This window comes from Dunckerocampus dactyliophorus, chromosome 7 (assembly GCF_027744805.1).
Source record: "Dunckerocampus dactyliophorus isolate RoL2022-P2 chromosome 7, RoL_Ddac_1.1, whole genome shotgun sequence".
NCBI lineage: Eukaryota > Metazoa > Chordata > Actinopteri > Syngnathiformes > Syngnathidae > Dunckerocampus > Dunckerocampus dactyliophorus.
Window position 1 is genome coordinate 8,517,860 of NC_072825.1, and position 21,125 is coordinate 8,538,984.

The 21,125-nt window shown below is 42.3% G+C and overlaps 1 protein-coding gene across 3 annotated transcripts in view; it reads right to left on the reverse strand.

Moving 5' to 3' along the window:
* The window catches only part of si:ch73-22o12.1 (nectin-2), a 160,394-nt gene that overhangs the window by 47,946 nt on the left and 91,323 nt on the right, over positions 1 to 21,125 (reverse strand). The window contains exon 7 of one of the 3 annotated variants that reach the window (XM_054781182.1): positions 14,760 to 20,173. The exons of the other annotated variants lie outside the window; for them this stretch is intronic. Coding sequence (XP_054637157.1) covers positions 19,605 to 20,173 — 569 coding nt within the window. The 3' untranslated portion in view covers positions 14,760 to 19,604. Of the gene's footprint in view, positions 1 to 14,759; positions 20,174 to 21,125 lie in introns of those variants that run through there. 3 annotated transcript variants of the gene reach the window in all.

Below are 21,125 nucleotides of genomic sequence, written 5' to 3' on the forward strand. Positions count from 1 at the left end.
TCCTCAAAACCCTATTTGTGTGTGGTTGTTTAATGAACATAAACAGTGTATCCAGCCTTATGATGGTGATACTATGACAGGGGTTTCTTACCTCGCTGGCTGATTTTGAGGAGCTCACAAAGGGTCAAAGAATATTTGCTTCAACTCTCAAGTAGTTTAATAGTTTGCAGACTTTATGCCTTTACGCACTGTTTGAGTGGAGATGTGCTTGGTAAATACAGTAGTGTACAATTTAAACGTCGCCAGTCATAAATAAAACACAAGTAGTCGACAGCTCTGATCGTGATGAAAGTTGGAGACCCTTGCAACCTGGACACTGAATTTATCCTGTTATTTAAGTTGAGCAGGACAGATATTTATTTGTATTATTTTATTCATTTTGTTACCTTCAGCTGAATAGTTTCTTTCCCATGTATTCGTATTACTCCAAAACATGTACCAAATTACATTCAAGATTGTGTCAGATAGTACAAACAGTACACACAATTAAAGCCAAAAAAACAAACAAAAATAACCAATAAGAAAGTTTATTTTTTAAATAATTAACTATATGTCAGGGGACCTTGGAATTGGTTAGCGGCGGCCCTGACCAATACCACAAATTGAAAAATGTACAGTTAATCCATGTGATTGGTATCAGTATTGGTATCGGCCAAGCATAAAACCCTGATCGGAGCATCCCTGCTATAAATATTAGAAAGAAAGGTGGGGCAATGGCCTATCTGCCACCTATGCGATAAGAACACACATTTTTCTAGTATTTCACTTTACATAAAACATATAATAATGTAAATAAATTTATATATACATAATAAAATCATATTTCACACACAAATCATCAATTAAAATAAAATCCTAATTACAATTGACCATTGACCAAAGCTTGTTCCAGGTGGGCCTTACTAAAAGCATTTTTAAAACCCTCGAAATTCCAGCATCAAGGCAAACACTTCAAATATTCCAATATTGCAGCACCGCTGACCTGTATTTACATTTTAAAAGGGGTTAGAAAAATACTATAACAATTGCACCTTTAAGGTATGTGACAGTACAGAACAGTACAACGGCAACTTTTAGAGGCAATAAACAACGCATCAGTAAGACCGTGGAATGCCAGCTTTTAAAGGCAATAAACACGCATGCTAACGCTAGCATAGCCTGACGCTGTGCCTTAAGCTCTGTATCAGTAAAAAAGTAAAATGCCAGCTTTTAGAGGCAATAAACACACGCTAACGTTAGCTTCCGACAGTGCAGTACAGCGGAGCCCATTAAAGTCGACATCCCTCAGGTTGTCCATTGCTCGCACATTTACTTGTGACATTCGCCACTGACGTAAGGAGAATGCGCAATAATAATAAAAGGACTTTTGAACCTACTGTACTGCAGTTTGTTGACAATGTTTTCCTCCGTTTGTGCAAATGGGTGCATTTTGTTGCTGAAAAGGGGATAAAAGAACAGCTGAGAACAAACGTATGTTCTCATGCCAAAGCTTTTAAGTGGCAGCTCCTTTCATGTTGCTAGTTTTTATAGATTTTGACATCATCACAAATCTCTATACGATACACCCGTCAACATAAATGATACAAGATGAATGAATGACCCCTTTGGTTCGGAAATTTGATGTCAACAAAAGCAGTCAACCATGTATGTCGACCTAAGTGGTGGTTGACACAAACGGGCCCCCGTCGTTCAGTCGTTTTCTTGCTGGCCTCACTCAGTCTCCTATTGGATGAAGCTAAGTAAATATAGGAGATCCTTGTTGTCCTCCATTTTGGTTGTTTGTTCGCATGTCTTGTGCTGTTTGACAAGTAACTTTATTCAGGTGAAAAGAGGCACTAAATGTGAGGAGCTTGCTGTATTTTCTAGTCGTTACAATAGAGGTAGGGGCCACCTCTTACATTGTTTTGTTTCAAAAAGGCCAAAACAATGACAGCATTGCTTCAACACAAATTGGCATGTTTGCACTAAAGCTACTGGCTGTGACACAGACATCCTAATATGTGATGATTCACCGGCTGAGGCAAGAAAGTGACTGTGAAAGCATCTTTGAAGCTTATTTGGGGGGGGGGGGAAAGCATGCAGAAGCCTCCTTTCATAATTGAGGTCAGATAGAGTTATCTTTTAATCCCTGCCAAGGCCCCTGAGGTCGTCATCACACATTCATCACTCAAGACATCCAAGAAAACAGGCCTGACCGCTCCATCGCTCACTCTGGGATTTATTAGTCAGGTCTGGGGGACGGAGAGGGTGGAGGGCAGAGGTTAAACGAGGAGGCATTGTCTTAGAGGCGTTATCAGCCTAAAGTGGGCATATGCAAACACACACGCACGCACACACACACACACACACACACACACACACACACACACACACACACACACACACACACACACACACAGCAAATGTTTAATCAACACTGCGTTTGCAGCTGTCAGAGCTCAAAGTGAAATTACAAAGAGCCTTTAAAGTTGAAGCCACCAAAAGTTGTCCAACTTGAAGTTCAAATCCAGTGTTGTTGTAAAATATGCTTAAAAAAAAAAAGCTTTTAGGACCTCTAGCCACCATTTTCTTGAAAAATACATTTTTTGGGGAGGGGGACATTTCTTCCAGTATTCCAGCATTTATACAGTGTTGCCTTGTTTATCGTGGGGGATAGGTTCCCAAAATAACCCGCGATAAGTGAAATCCACAAAGTAGCCAACTTTAATTGTTATTGGTTAGCAAGCAGCTCACACAGTGAGCTAGTTTGCTAGCGACGGCACAAAGGACAATGGTATACAGCCAATCACGACACAGAACACAATGGGCGGGTTCTCCCTTAGCCAATAAGGACTGTTGTGGCTCTATATCTATCCAGCTATTGTTTACTGTGGGTTCCTGATATGCTGTACAGGCACGTAAACACATTGAGGCAGGTGGAGCTGCACACGTCTTCAACTTGAGCATACAACACCCTCTACTGGTAGCAGTAGTAAATACAGAGAGCACCAATAGATCGCTCGAATACACCGCAAGGACGCAAAACACAATGCGCATTCGTACGCTGTTAAAAAAAATATGCAAAATTGCACTTTAAAAAACTCTGCAAAACAGCGAATCCGCGAAAGGTAAACCGCAATGTAGCGAGGGAACGCTGTACTGTAAATTCCATCTGTTAGACATGTCAGTGTTTGTTCTTGTAAGCCAACACTCCTGAACCGCTGCACACAATAAAAATGTGAAAATTTGTCAAAACATGCTCCCCTGCTGTGTTGCCCGTGCTATTATTATTTGGACAAGAACACCACAAGGTGGCGCTGTTATTAAACCCCAATTTCTCACACAGCTTTGTACAACACCCACTGTAACTTGAAGGTGTTTCAAAGAATCACAGTGACGTTTGCCACATGCTTTTAGGGGACTGACTGAAAAACATGGCCGCCATCAAGCAACGAGTGAGATTTAGCCACTAAGTGTCCATAACTCATTTGTCTAACGATTGTAAAACTCTTTTATCTGTTTTACATGTATGCTAGCATGTTTTACTACAATCCATAGCGGGCGCCACAAATGTCATTTACTTTTAGCACTCAGTGGTTTCCTCCGTATTACACTTGTGTGACAGCTTACAGCATCTTCACGTCTTATGGCTCTAATAGTACCACTGAAAATGAAAAATTGAAAATGGACTATTTTTATTCAGCGTTGGTACCTTTTACAGTAATCCCTCGCCACTTGCCGCTCCAAATTTCGCGGCGTCACTCTATCACGATTAACAAAATACTGTATATTAATTAATACATTATTGCCGTTTTGTGGTCGAATACAGCCTATCAGTCAAAAAATGGCAAAATAATCTAAATTACAAATATAAGGCGTTCAGAAGACACATTCATTGTGATACAATGTAGTATTCTACGCTGGTCACTAGGTGTCAGTAATGTTACATGTAAGAGACAATAGCCACCTCAGACAGTACTGTACAAAAACAGGAAGTAAAAAAAGGAACAAGGAACTCCAACGCTAATGTGACTCTATAGTATGTCTTATTTATGTCTTATTTGCCTTATTTTCTGTTAGTAGGTGTATTATATTGGGTACTATGGGTGTAAAGTTGACTATAAGGGTTTTAGAAGGTCTAAAACATATTTAGAAGGTTCTTAAACAGGCTTTCTATGCTCTAACTACAAAAATATGAATCCTACTTTGTGGAAATGTACTCATCACAGTCAGGTCTGGAACCAATGAACTGTGATAAACGAGGGATGACTGTATGCAGACCGGTGACAATAGGAATAAGCTGGAAAAACGCCGTCATACAGCCAGTGTTTATACTGTACTGTATGTAACGGATGCTAGCTGGTGCAGCTGTGCGAAACTACGTTGGCAAATCTCACTCCCTGATGCCTTAAGGGTTGCGCTGGACATCAAGCTCACAGCTCAGGCTTTCAGCTCGATGCCCAGAGCTTTAGACTCCCAGACGGGTTACATATACATTCCAGCAAGTCCTATAAAAGGCCACTGTGGTGTTCCCTCTCCATTATGTGTGGGGGTGATTCGTTTTACATCATTTTAGCTGTATTTAGTGCGTGGTTTCCTCTTTTTTACATGTTAGAATGTGACTTCAAACACTGCCTGTCCAGTTAATAAAAGGTTTAATAAAGGATGGCGGCAGGTGGAGCCTGGAATAGATGAGTTGCATTGACATTACTTTCTATGGGGGGGGAAAAAATGAAAAAATTGAAAGAACCAGCATGGAAATGAACAAATGAGCATACTTGACTGAAAAACACACACATTCGGTGAGGCTACATTGCGTCGACATGCGCACACACAAGCACACACACACACACACACACACACACATATATATATATATATATATATATATATATATAAACTGCTAAAGAAAATAAAGGGAACACTTGATCAGTCACAGCACATTCAACTACTGTATGTAAAGAACAAAGTATTTAATAAGAATGTTTCATTCATTCCGATCCAAGATGCGCTATTTTAGTGTTCCCTTTATTTTTGGAGCAGTGTAGAAAGTCACCTGTCTCTTTGCCTTCAAATCCAGGTTATTAGCCTGGGGCTGACATTGGGGGGCAGGTTCTACTGTATGTTACAGAGGTCACGCTGACATTCACCTTTGTACATACAAATGCACGAGGGGATTGGGTGGGGGGCTGGCTTTTAGGAGACGGCGTATATGCGCGTGTGTGTTTGTGTGTCTGTAAGTGCTTTATAACACGCCAGCCTCCAATCCAAAGCAATTAGAGAGGCCAGATGGCAGCTTGGACTCACAGTAAATAGCTGTGCATTGACAGAAGACGCCTGAAACAAGAACTTTGACAAGGAGCCAGGGACCACACACACGCACACGGGGCACACGACGCCATCAAAGCAGCAGGCAAACAACGAGGACAAGCCGTGGTAATCACCATAAACCAACTGTCGCCATCCACTCACCATTTTGTACGGGCACCAAAGACAAGTGAGGACATGGACGCACACAGGTACGAACCAAACACTTCCCTCTTGCTACAAACTGAACCAGACGTGTTGGCTTTTTATGCAGGGTTCAGACAACTCAGCCTTTCTTTGCAAGGCGTTCCATTCATTCGTCCACCTCATGACACAAACGGACTCCCCTGCAGGAAAAACAATGAAAATGCTGCATGTGTAGATAGGGTGTTTTGAAGGAGTTTGAAGGAGTCCATAAGCGTATGTAGCACTTGCGGAAAACGTGTTCGCAGCGAATACAGTAAGATGCTTGAGAGTTGCAAAAGGACCTCGAAATCAGAGTACAGTAGTACCTCGCATAACGTAAACCTCCTTTTACGTAAATTCCACTGAACGTAAAGAACTTATGTAAAGTTTTTGCATCGTATTACGTAAGAAATTCCAAGTTCAGAAATTCGATTTGAATAGCTCGCGCGACAGAGAGAGGGAACATATTTCCATGACTAACAGAGTACACTTGGTGACGCCTTCTGACGCTTCACGCTCTCATTGGCCGATTATCGGGGCACCGCCTACGCTCTCATCTCATTGGCTGACTTATACAGCGCGTACGTGAGTTTGTGTGAGAGACAGGCTTCTCCCTTCAACCTCCCTTCCTCATCGCATTTGCCCTTAAACTAGTTTGCACGCATTAGGCTATTTACATGTATTTTACGCTTCGTATAACGTAAAAACCCAATAACGTAAACGTTCTCGGAACGGATTATTTACGTTGTAGGGGCGTCTACTGTAATTAATTCATCGATGCTCGACAAGTGACTGTTCAGCAGTCATAGCCTAAACCAGGGGTGTCCAAAATTTTTCCCTCAAGAGCTGCAGTCTGAAAAATAAAAGGAGATATCTCCTTTCATTTTTCAATTGTCTAGAAACATTGTGAAAATGGCATCAATGAAATGGTTCTAAATGGTGTTAAATTAGGGTGTGAAAGCCTATACTTCCACAAATCCACTGTGCTGCTTTCATAAAGGCAGAATCATATGAAAAATACAGTTATTATACAAGTAACTATAGGAGGTACATGAATTATACACACATAATTCACATAATATTTTGACTTTATTCTCATAATATTAGATCCAATATTTCAACAGTATTCTTGTAAAATGTCTGCTGTTTTTTCCCTTTTTGCTCCAAAATTCTACAAATGGCCCCCAGGCTGCACTTTGGACACCCCTGCCTGGCCTAATCCAACAGTATGTTGTTTTTTTCCTTCTTCTTCTTCTTTTACACAATAGTACAGTGGAACCTCATTTATTGTACGCCAACATTTTGCCTCGGTTTGCGTACATTATCCGGTTAGTGCGTCTCGTCGTGTTATTACTACATTGCGTGAGGCCAACTGTGTTCTTCATGTATTTTTAATCGCAAAACTTGTTAGCAGCTTGCTAATACATGGAAACAGGAACCAGAAGTCAGCTCCGCCGCCCGCCTATGTAGTCATCAGCGGCTGACTCTGTAGTTTTTTGTAGACTAACACAGTTTACGCCACAAGTAGCCGCTAAAATAAATTCCTAGGTGTAATAATAGATGACAAAATGAGCAGGAAATCCCACATTAAAAATATACACCAGAAAGTGGCAAGAAACTGAACAAAGCAAAATTTGTTCTTCAAAAACCACTCCATACTCTCTATTGTTCTTTGTCACCATATCTAAGTTATTGTGAGGCGATATGAGGAAGTAAATACAAAAGTACACTAAATAATCCACAATTCCAGTTATAGAGAACACACAAACTGCCCTGCGATTGGCTGGCGACCAGTCCAGGGTGTACCTCGCCCAAAGTCAGCTGGGGTAGGCTCCAGCATACCCCCGCGACCCTAATGAAGATAAGCAGCATCGAAAACGGATGGATGGATGGATGGAGAACACACAAACCCCTTTATTCCTCAAATCGCAGTTATTAAAATGTGTTGACCTGGCAAACTTAAGAAAATGAATTCAATATGAGGCTTATTACTGAGCCAAATGGAAAAAGTGAGCACATATAGCATGAGATTATGCACCAAGCAAAAATGCACAGCAGCACAGAGCTAACATTATTAAAGCTCACCTCTGTGCATTTACGCACAGCATTAACATTTGTGAACAAGGACGACGCAAAAGGAAGAATGGAAAATACACGTCTGTCTGTGCAGCGTTGGTTGGTTTAATTTATTTCAAACATGCATATGTCCGAAAAGGAGTAGGAAGAAGCAGAGCTTATTTAATCCTACCCCCTTTTTGTAGCACATCAATTGCTAATACATGTGTACATACACATACAAACACGCACATACATATATAGACTTACATCTGCACCTACACAAGTACGCACATATATACATATACAGTATACACATATACAGTATACAGGTACACAAATGCTAAAAAAAAAAATATTTTTTTTTCCTCCTTTTCCCTATCTGTTTATCCTGTCCTTCCTCTCCTGTTGATATCCACATCATCTTTAGTTTTGCACTGCTAGTGACGCTGAGTTTGTATACACGAGTTCCTTTTATTAACTATGTCAAGGTTATTTCAATTATGCTTATTGTCATAGTCATATGATCTTTAATATGTTCCCAAATCGCTGATATCCTGGACAACAAGCACTCTTGCGACTCCTGGACCTCCTTTTAGTTTGATGTAGATTTTCCCGTTAGTGCTCCAAGTGTTTTGAATCTTTCCCTGCTTCCTCAGGTCTCGTGCTTTCTTGGCAATGTCGGAATTGCGTTTTGTGAGATGCTCATTCATGTAGACGTTGGTTCCTCTTAGCTTCTTTCCCTGTTTCAGCAGTGCAGTTTTGGATTCCCTGTTGGTGAACTTAATGATGACAGGTGTGGTGTTGTTCCTGCCATGGAGTGGGACACAAGTGTCAATACTGTTGACATCGACATCCACCTCCTTCGAGTGTAGGAAGTTAGCAATCTGCTGCTTTATTGAAGGAACATCTCTTGACTTGGGTGTGATTTGGAGCCATCTGATCCATCTCGTCAATGAAGTTTTTAATTTGCTCCTTGATATTCTCCTTTGCTTCTTTCTCTTCCTCAAGGGTGGTGCGAAAGTCAGCATTGTCCTTCAATAGTGCCTTGATATCATCCTGTAGAATGTTGATATCATTGCATAGTGCTCTGTTTTCTTCCCTGGGGTCTTTAGCGTCCTTAAGATCAGTACATGAGGTGGCTTCCATATGGTTTATAGCCTCCTTGAGAACAGTGCGCAAGGCAGCGTTATCTTCCAATAATGCCCTGATATCATCCTGCAGAGCCCTAACATCCTTGCAAAATGCTGTATTTTCTTTACGGTTTATCGCTTCCTGAAGAGCAGAGCGCAAGGCAGCATTGTCATTTAGCAGTACCTTAATGTCGTCCTGCAGAGCCTTGATATCTTCCAAAGGGTATTTAACCTCCCTAAGAGCAGGGACTTGCAACTTCTTGACTTCTTTTCTTAGTTTTTTGATATACTTGTTCTGTGCTCTATTTTCTTCAGACTGTATCTCTACAGTTGAATGCAGCTTCTCAATTGCTCGCATTATTTGTGGTAGAGTGATCTCTCTACTCTCGAAGCTTCTATCAAAGGTTTCTTTGCAGCTCTTGAAAGCATTTTGCAACTCTTGGTATCTTGGACTAGCTAGGTATTCTGCCAATGTTTTGATTTCCATGTCCACTTTGAATTCAGAGCCAGAATCATTTTCCTCTGCAAGTTCAGAGCCAGAATAATTTTCCTTTGTGTTTGACATTGTTGCTAAGCAACCTCTTTGAACTTCAGCAGTTAGCTAGACTTGCTAGCAGTATCGATACTTGTATCTGTACCTCTCGACTATCCAAGTTAAAGTTGGAGGATTCAGCAAGCAGCACTGATCTTGTGTTCATGAAGTGTCGTCAGGAAAGCACCAAAATAGTTCAAATTTCCAGTTTCATCAACAGAGCTCCTGCCATACACGTCCTTCCCCGTCAAGAAAAAAAAGAAAGTCATACACATGCGTCCCAATCTGCATCATGCATGACTGACAAAGTGGCCGCAGCGCCCGAAGAAGATACGTTATTCGCGAAAGCATCAATTTACTTACACTTGCAGAATCGCAAGCTTTCTAACGGTCAGTGATTGCATCCAGTCAAAGAAATGACAGGCACACCTCTTTTTCCCTTGTACCAATGAGGCTATAAGCCTCCTTTGCATGTACTGATGTCAGGACCTATAAAACTTCCCTAGAGTGGATGTGCTCTGCATATAATTCCGGAAAAACGGTAAATGGCGTAGTTTAAAAAAAATTAAAGCTTCAATTCGACACTTGCATCACATGTTGGTTGTTTTAATTGAAATCCATAGTGGTGGTGTGTATCCAAATAATAAGACCGTGAATATTTTTCAACCTACACTAACCTTAAGGGTCATTTTTTTCTCTTCTCCCGTCCGGTCATCACGCTTCATTTTGCACAGGTAAGACCATCTGCCTGCATACCTGTTACCAAGGCAGCACATTTACTTCACCCAACCAGTCTGCAGCCACAAATGAAAGAAGTAGGTGGAGTAGAGAGGAGAGCTGGCGTCTGGACTAATCATCTGCAAAATAGTTTCTCCTGTTCCTCCACGCCGCAGCACTCACTTTCCCATATGAGTGTTATCACAACCTTATTGTTGACGCACAGACACATTTATCAAGCCTGCAAGGAGACAAACAGGAAATGAGAGTGGAGGACGGAAAAATAAACATAAAGGAAAAAAATACACGGGGGTGTGTGTGTGTGTGTGTTTGGAGTGTAAAGGATGGCTGACAAGAGACTGATCTAATCAGGGGTAATCAATGATTGACGTTTTCTTCATTCATCCGACTTACCTCAAAAGTCTTACAGACTAGAGGAGAGGGAGGAAAGGATCCTCAGGAGCGTTCTGCTCTTTTTAAAAAGGACCCACTCCAAAAGTATTAGTCAAAGATCCTCCATATATGAGAGGTTCGCTCTGCTTTTAAATGATCTATTGCACAAAGACTAGTCAAAAAAGCATAAATATGACCGGAGGGCTGTACTGTTTTTAATGATCGACTGCAAAAACGCTATTCAAAGATCCTCCATATCAGGGGTTCCCAACCACCTGAAAATTTTAAGGAGCAATGAAAAAAGGCACTTTAAAAATCATTTTGTAAATAAGCACATTCAATTTTATGTAAATGGGTCCCACTTTTGGAAGTAAGGGGTATTATTTTATTTTTAAAAATAGAAGACAGTTGGAAATCCCACAGTTTTTAAGTCCATGTTGTTCCATCGTGGTTCGGTGAGCGACGACCCCTCTCGTTTTGTTCCATGGTCCTTGAATGCACGATAGTTGTGTTCTCCAACGCTGCACAGATAAGACTTCTACTGTATATTTCCCGTTGGTCTTTCACCTCATATTTGTTCCCAAATGCTGAGACTGTGTGGGAACGCATAAAGGTAAGATCTGATGACGTTATCGAGTGCTAATGTGCATATTTGTCACACTGTGCCACAATCTTACAATCTTCTCTCTGAAACCCCCAAGCTGACACTCCCCCACCCCTTGCCGCCACGGCCTGCCGGAGGTTCGTGGGGACACGAGCCGGTCCGTGGGCCCAAAAAGGTTGGGGACCACTTCTCTATGTGACAGGTTGTCTGTGTTGTTTTTAATATTCAAGTGCAAAAAAAAACGCTGGTCAAAAGATTCTCTATATGACATGAGGGGGGTCTGCCGCTTTTCAGGATCTTCTACAGTATCAAAGATCATCTCCATGACAGAAGTGGTCCTCTGTTTTTAAGGAACTATTGCAAAAATGCTATTCAGAGATCCTCTATATTCAACAGGTGCTCTCTGGTGTTTTTAAGGACCTACTGGAAAAAACCGCAAGTCAAAGATGCTTTATTTGAGAAGAGGGCTGTGCCGTTTTCAAGGGCCAACTGCAAAAACAGTAGTGACAGATCCTCTGTATGGCAGAAGCCCTCTGCCGGATCTACTAAAGTACCAAAATGCTCATCAAAGATCCTGTATACAACAGGAGCGCGCTCTTCTGTTTTTAAGGTCCTCCAGCAAAAATGGTAGTCAAAGATCCTCTGTATGACAGGAACACCCAATGCTATTCAGAGATCCTCTATATGTATGCAACAGGTGCTCTCTGATGTTTTTAATGACCTACTGCAAAAATGATCGTCAAACATCCTCTGAGAGGAGTGCTCTGCTGTTTTTAATGATCGACTGCAAAAACACTAGTCAAAGATCATCGATATGACAGGAGCAATGCCATTGCTAATTTTTCAAGGGTCTGAGCATACACACAAATGACCTGAGCATCGCCCGCTGTGAGCGCCTTCAGACGTGCACACTTGCAGTACCATCCTGTCCAAAACCTGACAACTTGAGGTAGTCCACCTTCCATTATGTGGTATTTTGTGTATGAGTGTGCTCAAAAGGTCAGCCAAGCGTGTTTCACAGTGTAGCTTTCTTTTTAGTCCATCTCAGACAAAACAAGCCATGGAACCCTCTCATCCGATTAATGATCTGAAATGCCTTGTAGGAAACACCAAGTTTATCATTTCATTTTCCATTTCTTTTCTATATGATGTATACTTTTATTTTCTTTGTTTTGCAGCAACCTGTTCTGGCACTATTTCAGTCTGGAAATGGACTTTTGTCCGAATAAAAAATGAAAATCTCAACGGCATCATGCGCACAAACTCCGCGCAACACTTCCTGTATTCGATAAGCCCGGCCATCAAAATAAAAGCATGCACCGGTACCGCATCCACAGTCAAGCCATTCATTTAGTCCACACTTTTCACTCAGCCAGACAGTTTTCTGAGTGAAAAGTCAGAGCAGCCCTTTCTCATTTGAAAAGGAAAAAAACCTCAACCACATTCAACTCTTGTTCTTCTGTTCCCACATACTCCGACAGCCAGCCCACCTAAACCCCCCTTTTTTTTTAAACTTTATCTTGGTGAGTGGATGTGGTACTGCCCGTTACAGGTTAGCAAGCACCATTTAGCTCCCCTGCACTAATAGCTATACGCCAACCTGCAAAACAGCAGCATGCACTAGGTGTTAATGAACTGATTGGCTGCGTATGTAAATGCATAGCAACAGGATGTCATCATTGTGTTACCACTTGTAGTCGCTTGTCGCTCACAGAGTTGCATTGCACAATGGTACGGAATCAAATGTGTTTCTTTTATTTACAGTTCAGGATGGACTTCATTTTGGGATTTGCTGTGCACTGAGAACACAGGATCAGTGCGTGATTGCGCACACGCGCAGCTTAGAGGGAACGTTGGACAGGAGTGCTCTGCTGCTCTATCTGGGGGGGCTGGGGTGGAAGGAGGAAACTGTTTAAAAATCAAGAAATCTTTAATAACAACCAAATAGGAGAAAAGAAAAAGACATGACAAAAAGCGGTGACAACCAGCTTTTTTCTTTTTTTCTTCCATCTTAAAAGAGACCAAAAATCACTTATAAAAAATACAAAAAGAGAGAAAGACAAGAAAAGAAAAGAAAAGAAAAAAAACAATGTATACACAGAGTGGTTGATAAAATGCACATTACGGAGTAAAACTTTTTGTTCTGCTGCGTACACATCATTGTACAGAAGAAGAAGAAGCACATTTGCCAGCAATTTGGCAGCAATCACAGCGACGCAGCTGAGAATAAAGCACTCGGGGGGGGGGGGGGGGGGGGGGGGGGGAACACTATAAATTATAAAGCACTGCAAAAGAACAGCAAAAAAAAAAAAAGGGGGGAGGAAAATAAATCCTTCATGCTTTGCTGTCACTGAGAAAAAATACACAAACGTGACACCATAAATTAGTATTTTCTTTTTTTCTCCATCTGCTACATATTTATATATTTATATTATTTACATAGGAATGATTTGTTTGTCTTCACGTTGTACACGGGTGATATGGAGGATGTTAAGGCTTTCATTTGTCTTCGGGTGTTTGCAGACCCAAAAAAAAAAAAATTCCACTGACGTCACTAACGTAATAGACACCAACAGTCATTCAATTGTTTACAATAGTAGTGATTCAGAATCAAGTGTGTGTTGTCAAATATTGTTTAATAGTGATTACATTTAGGCTTAAAGCGGCTAAGATGCTAATGGAGGCAGAATCATTGCTGGAAAACTAAGACAAAATATTATGTCGACATATTGTATTGTTCAATTCACTGCAATCCCACCAACACAAACATGGAGGATCGAGGTCAAGGAAAAGGGGACAAGAGCAGGAAACAAACCGGTTAAGATGCTAATGGAAGCACCGGCTTGCTAAACGGCTGAGTTTGTATCCACCAGGGGTTGGACAAAATGTAGAATATTGCATCGTATTGAACATCAGCATCAAATACTGCAATATGACTAACAAAGATGTTAGCAAGTCAAATCAAAGTTTATTTATATAGCAACTTACAACATCCCAATGGTGCTTCACAAGAGGAAAAATGTTATGGCAAATAAGATATAATAAAAACAACTAAATATTTATAAAGTTGTGTCATCCCAGTAAACGTTTTCATTTTGAATAAAAATGAATGGCTAGGCATTTTTTTGTCGCCCAATTATGGCTGTATCGTTACAAATCATTACCAAATATCATGCTATCACCATTAGACAGCGGCATTAGCACTCAACAGCTAGGCAGTTACACTCCGTTTGTTAGCACTTTAGCCTGGTTAGCCAGGAAAGTCCGCTAGCTGTACTGCTTTCATTAGTGTCGCAACTTGTTTCCTGGCCTTGTCCACTTAATTACCGCAATGTCCTCGACATATGTTAATAAGACAATTCTGATTGTCTTATAAATGACAAAATTTGTCATTTAAAAAAACAATGTAATGTGTATTGTTTGATGACTCTGCTTCCACTGATCACCATTGTCTTAAAATCTACTTGAGATACTTTTTTGCCAGCCGTTGTTGCGTCTCTCCACGTCACTGGTGTGTGTGAGTGACGGGAAAAAAGCTCCGACCCGCTTTAAGAAGTTGTCGCTTGGTGCCACCTGTTGGCTTGCATGTATAAGTCCCTAGACCTTGAAGATAAGACCACCACTCTTTTGTGACAATTTTCTATGGGGAAAGTACCATTTTATGTTTGGGTCAAAAGGGAATATTTAAAAATAAACTTCAGTGACAGTCACGGAATTCATTAAAAATGACTACAATCGTAAACAACAAACCAGTTGCTATTCATTTGTTTGCATCTTAAAAGATGAACGAATACAGGGAGTGCTGTGACGCTTGTGCAAAGGGTCATTGTGGATCGAGTCCTGGTAGTTGAGGCTGTGTGTGTGTGTGTGTGTGTGTGTGTGTGTGTGTGTAGGAGGCCATGTTCGTGAAAGTGGACAGCAACAGTCTTGACAAAGAGTAGGAAGCGGCCAATAACGGTGAAAGCTGTAATTCCAGTGTGGAACTTGGGCAAAAGCTAAATAAAAACATTTGTCGGACACAAAGTGAAAAGGTGTATGCACTTGACGGTGTCTGTTAAGTCGAAATAACAAGAAAAACATAGTAATCGGACTCTTGCGGCTCTTTCCAAGTGAGCAGGAATATACAGAATATACGTCCTGACCACAGAGCATGGAGGAGGAGGAGGAAAAAGAAATGCTTTTGTGATTTTTTGTGTGGGCTCGTGTCAGGCGATGGCAGGTATGAGGTGTCTGGAGTGCAGCATAATGAAAGTGGCTGTGGGGCGTTTGTGAGTGGGCGAATGCTTCTCGGCATCCTCGATGATGTGCGTGTACATACAGTACACAACTTGGCCAATTTTTTTCCCAAAGTGATAAAGGTTGGCTGCTGGGGTTACATACTGCGCCCCTTAGAAAAAGTTTGCGCATACCTGACACTGGTGTGAAAGGAGCCTACTTGATAAATTATGACTATTGTGTGTGTTTTTTTGTGTGTGTGTCTGCCTTGGAGAGCCAATTGTGCAAAAAACAACAGTGTGCTTATTGTGTAGAAATGCAGGCAACAAAGAAAAAGCTACAGGAGCATAACTCGCCACTCGAAATCACTCCCCGCAGTAAAAATGTACATTCACAATTACGTTTTTTTTCCCGTGTGAAGCAAGAGCGCCCACCCAACGCTTAGCGCCCGCCGCTGCCTCCTTCGCGCTGATAATATTTTACATTTTCATAAATATCCACTTTTGTTTTCACAAGAAAAATAAAAAGATGCTTACATTTATAGTACACGGACATCTCAACACCAAAAAATGTACAGTTTAAAGTTGCGATTTTCACCCCCCTAAACACCGAACGTTACACTGACATTTCTCTTTGTAGTAGAGACACACACACACACACGTGCAAAAATAACACTTCTATTTTTTTTTTTGTTTTTTTGTGTAGTGGTGGTGGTAAATTTGTGGTTGATAGGAGTTGTTTTCTCGTGTTAGTTAGCACTTTGTGCTACACTGTATCATTTTGGCAGTAATCAATATTCCCGGCTCATTTGGCGCCGACATTCCAATATTCATGTCGCTCTAAGGTATGTTCTGATTGGTTGGTTCGCTGTGGAGACGAAAGGTTACGAACGTTTCGTACCACGATTGCTGTGACCAAAATGAACAAGGTTATCGTTACCACGACAGTGTCGTATCACCGCCAATTTGCCTTTTGTAAATAAGCACTTGCAATCACGCTAATTTACTTCGCTGACAGACATTGTTGTAGCAGAGGGATGATTTGTCTTAATTTTGGATACTACTGATTTGTGGCAGCCAGTTATCAGTCTGAAGATAGTTGTATCATCCCGGTTTGTTGCCGTTTTGGAGTTACAATGGACACATTTTCCTGCCAAAATAGTACAGTGCATACACTGCTGAAGGCCATTCAGCGATACCGTAAATGCTCCAATTAACACCTCTATTCAATTAACAACCAAGTCTCCTATAGTGACCGGGTGCGTGGATTACGACACAAATAACCACCAGGGTCTCTATAATTCACGTCTGGTCAAATAACAGCTGTGGCTATGAGCAACTTCTTGATTCCGTTATTTATCAACTCCATGAGATTGCAGTAGTTGCTGACATCTGATGTATAATGAGGGGTCGGCTTCCAGCAGTCTTATCTACCTCTGCACACGCTTTAAAATGTTGCGACTCAGCTGTGAAACTCATGCAGTACCGTACCACTATTACAACATTGGTGCTATTGTGCAATATACTTCTTAATAAATGTCCATGTGGTCAAAAGCTATGCTTTTCTTTCCACTTTCTCATGCACTCCATATGATTAAGCCTCGCTTCAATTATGGGCTGCTGCAATTAACATCTGATCCTCTTCATGGTTTAAGGAAATATATTATAAACTACAATTAGAGCATTTACGGTTATCTTATTGAACACATCATGCTCAATTTTTTAAAGGTTAACGCCCCCTTAAGGCAAATAAGGTCTGTTTCGACACAAGCTCTCTCCCATCATTTCAGATTATTCAAAAAAAAAAAAAAAAAAACTACCTTGAGACATGTGGCCAAGTGCAGTCATCGTTGCCTTTGGCGACGGTTCACCCAGCGTTTGACCTCACGACCTACAACATGTTGCAAGACTCCGCCGGGCCTTGCGAGAGGTCACAGCCATTGGCGGTGAGGTTGAAAGGAGGGGGAAAGAAAAGCTGATCAAGAAGGTTGGATACAGTGACTCACGTAAAAAGGCCAGCATGTAAGAATAGCAGCTAGGGAGCAGCAGAGGGGGGTGTCTCCGGTGGCTCGTTAAGAGATGAATTAACAGTCAGGAGACCATCAGGCCCCGAGCTGCATCATAAAGGACCATCTCGCCGCGTGTTGCCTGTTAGTCAATATAACTCCGGCAAAGCTTTTATGTCTCCCAATCAATTCTCCACACTTAACGGCATCCGCTAATGGAGAAAAATATTGCATGATCTCAGTGGAAAATCTATAGACGCTAATGCGGTTATGCGTTGCTCCATCCGTCAACCAGGCCGATGGGCGGCGGAGGCTGCAGGGGACACCCTTACTCAGATACCTGCTGTATCAGGAGCAGTAAAGAACACTCTAATGTTCTTCTCTGTGGCCGTGACCTCCACAGCGCCCTGGTTTAAATCACAGCGTGCACATAAACACTTGCAAAAAGGAGGTGGTGAAGGGATGATAGAGAGCGAGCGTTGTGGCGAGCGGACGCTAAGTTATAAAGGATAAGTGGCGGCAATCTGGTGGTTCAAGCTAAGCCAGTGACTTCACGCTTCATTAGGAATCAAGTTCCTCCTGTCAGGAGAGCTCGAGGATGAGGACGATGAGGATGAGGAGAAGCCCCCCATGTATCCTCTCTCTCCATCCCCTTGACCCTGTCAGGTCGACTACTCCTCATTCCCATCTTGTTTACGGTCTACCTTTTAGCTGGCGGCGAATCGCAGACATTCTTGCATGTGAACACTTTGTCAAAAAAGCTCATGTTTGTACAGCACGTAAACACCCCTGGCTATGAGGGTCCAGACATTCCCCTCATACAACTGATGTCGGCATTGTATGTGAATGGACAGACGGATGCATGATGCGACAAACATGTCATGTGGTGATACCGCCGTTTAGAATAAAAGCTCTCTGTTCAGCTGCTGTGTTCGGCACGCAACCTTGCCCTCGCTCCAGGTTGCAACAAGGACAAGTATGGCGGCTTTGTTGGGTCAAAAACAATGCTTCTTCATTAAAACATGTTCAGTGTTGTTCAATGTTTCCATGCTGCGCCAAAGCTGTAACAGTAGCAATTAATTCACCTGTGCCTTTAATACAGAACAGGATGTCAGCATCTAGTCTGACGTATATGCAATACTTCTTGGACTGTGTGACATTGATTTCGACACACCAAGGTGGAAGATGTGAGTGTCAGGTTTTCCGCTTTGCAGGATAGCATGGCATACAGTCATCGTCCTTCCTCTGTTGCGGCTTGAATACCAGAGGGTTTTACAGGCTGTGCAAAAGGGGCTTTGACTATTACATATATATTGCTAATTTTGTGTTAAATTAATTTAAAAAGTCATGATCAATTAAAAAAAGGGGGGAAACACATGAATCCCCACTGTTGTTACATTTTGACGTAGTAAAAGTCAAATGGGAGTTTGAACGTAACAGAGAAGGGACGGAGGGAAATATTTGGCTGTGCCTTTTATACAGAACCAATCGTGGGCACTTTCGTCATAATGTAATGTGCCACAACATCTGATGTAACGTATGAGACAGTTGCCGGACTGTGACATTGCGTTCGATACAACAGTGCAGGAGAAGTGAGGCGGCATCCTGCCTGTTACGGCTCTGATGCTACCTCAAAAGGGGGGAAAACTGCCAGGTGGACTTCACCGTACCACCATTCAGTTGCGGCGCTTGTTATACAGAAAGGTGGAAAAGTGCTGGGTTCTAGAGGCTAGGTAAAAGGAGCAACGTTTTGCAAATTTCTATTTAAAAGTCATATCAATGAACAGAAGGCCAAAACATGAATAAAAGTAATATAATTCAAATCAGCACAATTGTTACTGTGATTTGGGAGTTTAAGCCAAAGGCAGAGTAGTGAGGGGGAAAAATATAAATGGGAGTCAGCAAACAAGTCCTAGATGCTAAACCAATTCACCTTCAGACCCATCACTAGCTACTAACTACCCGCCGCTTGTCACAGCACAAGGGGTTACCCACCGCCCCCAAAAAAAGGTTTCCCACAGGAGACCTGAGAATAGCAGGTGAACGCATATCGGCATGACAATCTGCCTCGACTTGAACCGAGAAGATAAGAGTGAACGTGGAAGCGAGCGGCACCCACTGTAGCTTGTATCAGGATGCTGTCAACGTTCCTCTCCTACACCACGTGGTTCCTCTCTTTGATTTTTGCTAGCATCCCTTGATACTTTCTTTTTCAAATGTTCCAGTTGTAGTTTTTACAGGACCGGCATGGAAAACAAACAGCAAACACTCCACTCACAAGATTCCTACCACACACACCCTCCTCCAGACAATTGGGGCTACAACTGTGATTAATAATAGCATATATGTAAAATACATTTTTGAAAAATAAACAGTGGTTTCATTCTCGCATCTCCATCCGACAGTGGCGACACCTCGGAGCCACAAAAATCCTCAGGATTTTTTTTTTTCCTTTTCTCTCCTCCTCTTCTTCCTCTTTTATACGTAAACAGCAGTTCGAGAAATGACGGAACCATCTCGCTGGGACTCCATGTCATCATCCAGGTAGTCTCCGATCATTTCGTCCTGGTCGTTGGGCGGGCGCAGCTGCAGGATGGGGGCGCCCCCGGAGAAGTGGTCGTATCGCTCCTCTTCCTCCAGCTCGTCAAACTTTCTCCTCTCTGTGTCGTCCAGCTCGCTGCTGAGTAGTATGTCCTGGGCGGTGGGTGTGCTGGACACCACCTCGGGCCGCCCACCCACCCCCAGGGGCCTGTGGTTGTTCTTCTCCCCGAGACCCTGGTGGGATGAGCCATCGTTGTACACGTAGATGGGGCCATTGTTGTTGCTCACGCCACCACCGACCCCGCCCGTGCCTGTGCCGTTCTTGCTGGCCTTCTTGCCACTGCCGAAAATGCGCGTCTTCAAGTCGTTGCCACGGTAGCCCTGCTGCTGCCGGCGGCTACGAGTGACCAGCACAGCCACAAGAGCGGCGACCAAAAGCAGGGCCAACAGGGAGCCGATGACAGCCCCCGCCACCACGCCGGCATTGGACGGGTTCACTGAAGGCTCTGTAGGAGGGAGAGGAGGAAGGGAGGGAGAAAAACAGGGGAGAAGAAGAGTGTGAATTGTGCCGAAAGAAAGCCACAAAGATAGGAAGGGGGAAAGGAGACGAGAACCAGGGAAAGACCAGGGAATGAAGGCTGGGTGATGTCAGTGGTGTTGATCTGTTTGCATAGTCCTTGTCAGTGTTGAGTGTGTATGAGTATGTGTGTGCAGGGGGGGCTCTCCCGAAACATGATCAACCATTTTCTGACCTAATGAACTAAAGATTTTGTGATAAATCCCCCAAAATTCACTGACTGGGTGAAAATAATGGAAACCTCCCTGGAGAAATGGACGCATATAATATCATAGGGCAAGCGCATGTCAAGACAAACATACTGTCTGCACATGACAGCATCGAGGCATTCAGTCAGTCTCCACACTTTCATTTCTGTACAATAACAATTAGGTGCTTTAATGGGTGCTGCGGTTTTGGATAAATTCAATTACGCTCAGAAGTTACTTGTATGATATTCGAAGTGGAGTATGCATCAGGTGACTAACTGGGACCTGGTGTCTATTTAAAAGAGACAATATTTCAGAAAATACTGTAAGTTTACACTCTATCTGAAAAACACTGACATGCTTCAGTGGGTGCTGCTGTTTTGGTTAGCAAGATATTTCAATTATGCTCAGCAGTTTACTGTTTGATGTAAACGACTAAGTGGCAGGCACACCTAAAAAAGGGACACAGCTTATACTTGTACTAAAAGGACAGCCACTATTTGAGGAACTACGCTACGGGGGAGGATTTTCTGTTATTCTCTGGAAAACATCCCTTATGTCCAATTTTCTTTCTTTTTTTTAAAAATGATATATATATCATTTTTATCGTATATTTGTTCGTTAGCAGGCTACTTTTCCTGGTTCAAACGGCGTAGATAAATGACTGTATTCTGCACCTTCAAGATTTTCACC